General features: G+C 39.0%; 1 protein-coding gene across 1 annotated transcript in view; it reads left to right on the top strand.

Annotated features, from left to right (window-relative positions):
- Window positions 1-7,215, top strand: part of LOC119263026 — a gene marked incomplete at its 5' end in the record, with an annotated part of 159,720 nt that overhangs the window by 126,798 nt on the left and 25,707 nt on the right. Inside the window, 3 exons of the mRNA XM_037536664.1 lie at window positions 1,815-1,928; window positions 4,752-4,865; window positions 6,842-6,955. Coding sequence (XP_037392561.1) covers window positions 1,815-1,928; window positions 4,752-4,865; window positions 6,842-6,955 — 342 coding nt within the window. The remainder of the gene's footprint in view (window positions 1-1,814; window positions 1,929-4,751; window positions 4,866-6,841; window positions 6,956-7,215) is intronic.

The raw sequence follows: 7,215 nt of genomic DNA, 5'->3' as shown, positions 1-7,215 counted from the left end.
ACCGTCTGCTGTTGCACATCCAAAATTTTTCATGCCAACTGGATTTGGTTTCATTGGAAGATATTGTCGGCATGGACAAGCTCCTGTGAATGGAATCATCTGCTCATCAATGGAAATGCATTGTGGTCGATACTGAGATTTGCAGCCTTTCAGAATGCGGTTCAGAAATGGCCTCACCTTCCAGAATTTATCACATTCTCTGAGATCCTCTGGAACATCATCATCATGTGTGATCGCCTCAGTCTGAAGAATCTGTCACGTGTGAACTTTTCAGTGATGGCAGGGAATTTTAAGGTTTTAGACCAGTACATCCTGATTGCAGGATAAGGTACGCAAGACATCAAAATACAGGCACCAAAAAAAAATGATACATTTCATCAGTTGATGTGTTGAGTGGGGCCCCATTTCTAGCCAGTGATGTAGCATTAGAACAATCTGCTATCATTTTCATTAAATCTTTATCAATATACTGTTCTATGTAGTCCAGTGGGGTCCAGTTCTCTCTGTTCTGCACAGTTTCCTCCTCATGCTCAAACTGGGCTTGATTTGGTGTTAGTGGAGAGGCCCTCCATTGCATCCCACGTCCTTCCTTGGACTGTTCTTGATGGCTTGGTCCTGGTGTTGTCTCTTCAGGGACATTGTTTGAGATATCAGCCTGCTCTTGCTGTGTTCGAGAATGACGTCTGAACGATATCCTTCATATTCATCACGGTGACGTTTACGTCCCCTGATAAGCTGAGAGGTCTGTGGAATGGGGTCATCACACCCACTGCTGTCCTCCTCACTGCTGCTTGGCTCTTGTTGGGGGGGGTTGATATTCAGTATCCCCAACAAGGTCATCAGTGTCTGACAAATCTTCCACCTCTGAGTTGTCTCCACTAATTAACTCCAGTAACTCGAGTGCTTGTGACAGAGAATAACGCTCTGGAAAAAATAAAACATCATGAGGAAAAAAATCTAATAGAAAAAAATATGTAGATTTATTTATGAAACATGTTATATCTGCTTGTACTGTAGTAAACTATTTTTCTACCTAAAACATCCCAAAATACAATGTCATTCTCACATTATGTTGTTAGCATATATGACGCCCTGTCAACTAAACTAACTAAACAAAGTCCGAAAGTCCACATATGTGTACATCATGTTTAGAGACATGGTAAATCGTTAGAGTTGCTAACTTTTGTAAAATCTGACATTCATAACAAACATTGAACGCTTTTATACATATCTGAAAAAGAATCAGACACAAAATCTGATCAATTTCTTTACCTGGTCGACGTTTGTATTGGGATTTCCCGTCCAAACTTCTGGGTGTGTTGTCAGCCATGTTGAATCAAAACTGTAATGTGTTAAACTCTTCTGCCACCACTAGGTGGTAGTATAACATCCTCGTAAGAGGAAACCAGGCCCCTTGTAGAGCAAAATTTTGTGTTGTGGTTTAGACAAGCCAAAATGTGATGTCCACGCATGTGGATGCCAGGTCGTAGGAGGTTAAGTTAAACCAATCAAATCCTTTTGAAAATTTCATTGTATAAATCCAGCCTAGCGAAAATGCAATTGATTTAGGGGGCGGTAGCGGTAGCTTTCCAAGAGTAGTATGCACTCACAAAAACACAAATGATGTTCACATGAATGCCATTCAGCAAATATACTTTTAGCAAAAATATCCCTTTATTATTTAACATTTGATAGCTTATTTTATTTATTAATCAATCATTAACGAATAATTCATCCTGCCCCTCTAATTTGTTTGTGTTTGAACTAAAGCTATCTGATTTAAAGCCACACTGTGAAACTTTGTGCTCTTCTAGAGGTTCCAACTAGAAGTCATTCAGCTCCAATACCCAGGCAGCCCCCTACTGCAAGGCTGTACAAACCTGTCTGGAAGGGGGCGGGGTCATGAACAGAGAGTATTCCCTGCTCTGGTGAGTATTACTCTTATTGATCTATATGTGCTTATATTGGATTATTTGAACTGTTCTTGAAGCTTCAATGAGCATAAACTTGAAGAATTTTTTGAATCACTAGGGCTGTTTACTCCAAGTAAATAAATCATAGAGGTTTGGATATCAGTGATGATTGTCATAAGGTCATAAATGAAATAAAAATGTAAAGTTTCATTTTAAACAACTTGTTTACTAGTAAATGTAATACTATATTCCCTATACTATAAAATAGTAAAGCGTCTTAGAATCTTAAAGAGAAGAAATTATAATAATAAATGTTTTAATATCATACAAAGTCATTATGTATTGATAAAGTTAACAACTTGGAGGCTAAATATTTGGGTGTTATTTGGTAAATGCCTCTGAGGGCCCTCATTAAAAATGATATGCCCATGTTATTTATATTTTTGAGTTGTCACAAGACTCCTAAATGTAAATGTGTTTAATCTACAAAACTGTATTCAACATAGTTTCTAGTTTATATAACCCTGGAACTACCGCCGTTAAAATGTGAATTCTTTATTCAAGTATAGCGGGACTGCAAAAGTGGGCTTTACACTGGCAACTTATTTGCTGTAGCTGAATGGCAGGAGCATTATTAAGCAATAGAGCACAAGAGGGAGTGTGTGTGATGGCAAAAACATCACAGCTGCTGGTCATGGGCTGCACAAGCTGAAGACGAAAGAACAGTTTTGCATTCTCATAGAAATGGAAACAAAATTTATAAAGTCAAGTAAAATCTATTTACTAGTCAAAAAACTTAAACAACAAAAACATACATGTTGTTTACAGTAAATATGCTACAAGAAAGTTTCAAATATAAAGTATTCAACTAAGCTGTATAATTTTGTATCATGTTTTGTCCACCAACCAGAGAGAAAAAATAGGATCTTTTTAAATTGTCATCTTTATCCTTGTACAGCACTGTGTAAAAGCACCTAACCAGTTTGTTTAAACATTTATCTGGGCATTAAGTGAGTGTTTGCCAGTAAACACCAGATAACGTTAGAATAAAATTAAACAATAAAAAATTGTATTAAGACGTTACAAGAAAAAAATCTTGTGAGCTACTTCAAATAACTCAGGTTTTGTTTCTTCTGCTCTCCAGCCATTGCATAGATTTGTTTCAGTTCCATCAACATTACTTGCATTAATTTAATGGATTCTATCGTGTCTCTATCCTATTTATCAGTTGTTTTGCAATTCTCTATTGTTCTGCAATTCTTTGTCCTATCTATTGTTCCGCAGTTGTGTACATATCTATCTCTATCTATCTGTTGTTCTGCCGTTCTCTATCTATCTGTTTGTAGCAAGGCATGTGTTACCCCAGGCTCAAGGAGGACGCTGGAGGCAGGATTCCTGGTAGTAGCAGCCATTTCTTTATTTCCACACAAAATAAACAACGGAAACACAACCAACACTAAGCTGGCCACTTTTCAGTGGCTCAAGCTGGCTAGACTTTTGAGTCTATTCCTTGAGCTTTTCAGCTCTCCACACTGTCTCCTACTGCTGCTTGTCCCTCTCTCTCTCTCTCTCTCGCTCTGTTCCATCTCAGCTCTTTTTAAAGGTGCTCACCAGAGCCGAGAGGGAACGAGTACCTAGCTAGCTGGCAGCTCAGCTCGGCGGAGCTCGGGACTCACTCCTTGCTCTGGTGTCTCTCATGGCTGGCACCAGCGTCCTCGTCGTCCTCCCGCCATCACTCTTGTGCCTCGCGTCCGTCGGTGGAGCTCGGGCTTTGCGCTCTGCCCCCTCCACACTCGCGGCTCTCTCCCCGGTGTCCTTGCTGAGGTTCGTCGCCGCTGAGCGTTTGGGCCCCGCCTTCCTCTCGGCCGTCGTCGCCGGGGCCTGCCGCACTATTGTTCTGCGATTTTTTGTCTGTCTGTCTATCCTACAGCCAGCCAAAACGATTGTGATAACCGCAAGCTATTGCTGTGGCTGAGCTTCAGAATGGTTTTAAGTGAGTTGTGTGAGGCTTTACATTATGCAACACAAGTGTCACAAGTTTTGTTTAAGTTTCAACCAATCAAATCCTTTTGAAAATTTCATTGTATAAATCCAGCCTAGCGAAAATGCAATTGATTTAGGGGGCGGTAGCTTTCCAAGAGTAGTATGCACTCACAGAAACACAAATGTTGTTCACATGAATGCCATTCAGCAAATATACTTTTAGCAAAAATATCCCTTTATTATTTAACGTTTGATAGCTTATTTTATTTATTAATCAATCATTAACGAATAATTCATCCTGCCCCTCTAATTTGTTTGTGTTTGATCTAAAGCTATCTGATTTAAAGCCAAACTGTACCCCCCCCCAGATCGTTATTTAGAAGCAAGACAGCAGCTAAGAAAACCCCTGACTCAAGAGGAGGAGATTAGAGGCAGGAGAAAACATAAACCAGTGTTTGAATGTTCCTATTTACCAGTTGTATGATATTGCTCTTCATTCAGTAGAAGCAGTTATTGTATTAATAAGAGATTATTCAGATCAACATTTATATTTAATAGATTTCTTTAATATTCTTCTCCCACACTGTCATTTTTATTTATTTATTCATTTTTGGAGACACGGACAATGACAGCGAGGAGGAAGTGTTACCAAAAAAGAGAGCCAAAAGTTCACAGAAAGCACTCCAATCCTTTCATCTCCTGTCATACCCCCTCCTCCAAGCACATCATTTATTCATTTTTCTTCAGATTTCCCCTCCTCTTTTTAAAAGTGTTCAAATGTGAGTTGTCACTTTGTATGAGTTGTAACTTTATGTAAACCCCTGCGCCACACTGTGAAACTTTGTGCTCTTCTAGAGGTTCCAACTAGAAGTCATTCAGCTCCAATACCCAGGCAGCCCCCTACTGCAAGGCTGTACAAACCTGTCTGGAAGGGGGCGGGGTCATGAACAGAGAGTATTCCCTGCTCTGGTGAGTATTACTCTTATTGATCTATATGTGCTTATATTGGATTATTTGAACTGTTCTTGAAGCTTCAATGAGCATAAACTTGAAGAATTTTTTGAATCACTAGGGCTGTTTACTCCAAGTAAATAAATCATAGAGGTTTGGATATCAGTGATGATTGTCATAAGGTCATAAATGAAATAAAAATGTAAAGTTTCATTTTAAACAACTTGTTTACTAGTAAATGTAATACTATATTCCCTATACTATAAAATAGTACTGATACTGAGATTTGCAGCCTTTCAGAATGCGGTTCAGAAATGGCCTCACCTTCCAGAATTTATCACATTCTCTGAGATCCTCTGGAACATCATCAATATGTGTGATCGCCTCAGTCTGAAGAATCTGTCACGTGTGAACTTTTCAGTGATGGCAGGGAATTTTAAGGTTTTAGACCAGTACATCCTGATTGCAGGATAAGGTACGCAAGACATCAAAATACAGGCACCAAAAAAAAAATGATACATTTCATCAGTTGATGTGTTGAGTGGGGCCCCATTTCTAGCCAGTGATGTAGCATTAGAACAATCTGCTATCATTTTCATTAAATCTTTATCAATATACTGTTCTATGTAGTCCAGTGGGGTCCAGTTCTCTCTGTTCTGCACAGTTTCCTCCTCATGCTCAAACTGGGCTTGATTTGGTGTTAGTGGAGAGGCCCTCCATTGCATCCCACGTCCTTCCTTGGACTGTTCTTGATGGCTTGGTCCTGGTGTTGTCTCTTCAGGGACATTGTTTGAGATATCAGCCTGCTCTTGCTGTGTTCGAGAATGACGTCTAGGAGTGCGTGATCTGGCAATGTCACGATCTGAACGATATCCTTCATATTCATCACGGTGACGTTTACGTCCCCTGATAAGCTGAGAGGTCTGTGGAATGGGGTCATCACACCCACTGCTGTCCTCCTCACTGCTGCTTGGCTCTTGTTGGGGGGGGGTTGATATTCAGTATCCCCAACAAGGTCATCAGTGTCTGACAAATCTTCCACCTCTGAGTTGTCTCCACTAATTAACTCCAGTAACTCGAGTGCTTGTGACAGAGAATAACGCTCTGGAAAAAATAAAACATCATGAGGAAAAAAATCTAATAGAAAAAATATGTAGATTTATTTATGAAACATGTTATATCTGCTTGTACTGTAGTAAACTATTTTTCTACCTAAAACATCCCAAAATACAATGTCATTCTCACATTATGTTGTTAGCATATATGACGCCCTGTCAACTAAACTAACTAAACAAAGTCCGAAAGTCCACATATGTGTACATCATGTTTAGAGACATGGTAAATCGTTAGAGTTGCTAACTTTTGTAAAATCTGACATTCATAACAAACATTGAACGCTTTTATACATATCTGAAAAAGAATCAGACACAAAATCTGATCAATTTCTTTACCTGGTCGACGTTTGTATTGGGATTTCCCGTCCAAACTTCTGGGTGTGTTGTCAGCCATGTTGAATCAAAACTGTAATGTGTTAAACTCTTCTGCCACCACTAGGTGGTAGTATAACATCCTCGTAAGAGGAAACCAGGCCCCTTGTAGAGCAAAATTTTGTGTTGTGGTTTAGACAAGCCAAAATGTGATGTCCACGCATGTGGATGCCAGGTCGTAGGAGGTTAAGTTAAACCAATCAAATCCTTTTGAAAATTTCATTGTATAAATCCAGCCTAGCGAAAATGCAATTGATTTTAGGGGGCGGTAGCGGTAGCTTTCCAAGAGTAGTATGCACTCACAAAAACACAAATGATGTTCACATGAATGCCATTCAGCAAATATACTTTTAGCAAAAATATCCCTTTATTATTTAACATTTGATAGCTTATTTTATTTATTAATCAATCATTAACGAATAATTCATCCTGCCCCTCCAATTTGTTTGTGTTTGAACTAAAGCTATCTGATTTAAAGCCACACTGTGAAACTTTGTGCTCTTCTAGAGGTTCCAACTAGAAGTCATTCAGCTCCAATACCCAGGCAGCCCCCTACTGCAAGGCTGTACAAACCTGTCTGGAAGGGGGCGGGGTCAGGATCAGAGAGTATTCCCTGCTCTGGTGAGTATTACTCTTATTGATCTATATGTGCTTATATTGGATTATTTGAACTGTTCTTGAAGCTTCAATGAGCATAAACTTGAAGAATTTTTTGAATCACTAGGGCTGTTTACTCCAAGTAAATAAATCATAGAGGTTTGGATATCAGTGATGATTGTCATAAGGTCATAAATGAAATAAAAATGTAAAGTTTCATTTTAAACAACTTGTTTACTAGTAAATGTAATACTATATTCCCTATACTATAAAATAGTAAAGCG

This window comes from Pygocentrus nattereri, unplaced genomic scaffold (assembly GCF_015220715.1).
Source record: "Pygocentrus nattereri isolate fPygNat1 unplaced genomic scaffold, fPygNat1.pri scaffold_74_arrow_ctg1, whole genome shotgun sequence".
NCBI lineage: Eukaryota > Metazoa > Chordata > Actinopteri > Characiformes > Serrasalmidae > Pygocentrus > Pygocentrus nattereri.
Note: the sequence above shows the minus strand (reverse complement) of the source record. Positions and strands in the feature narration are given on the sequence as shown.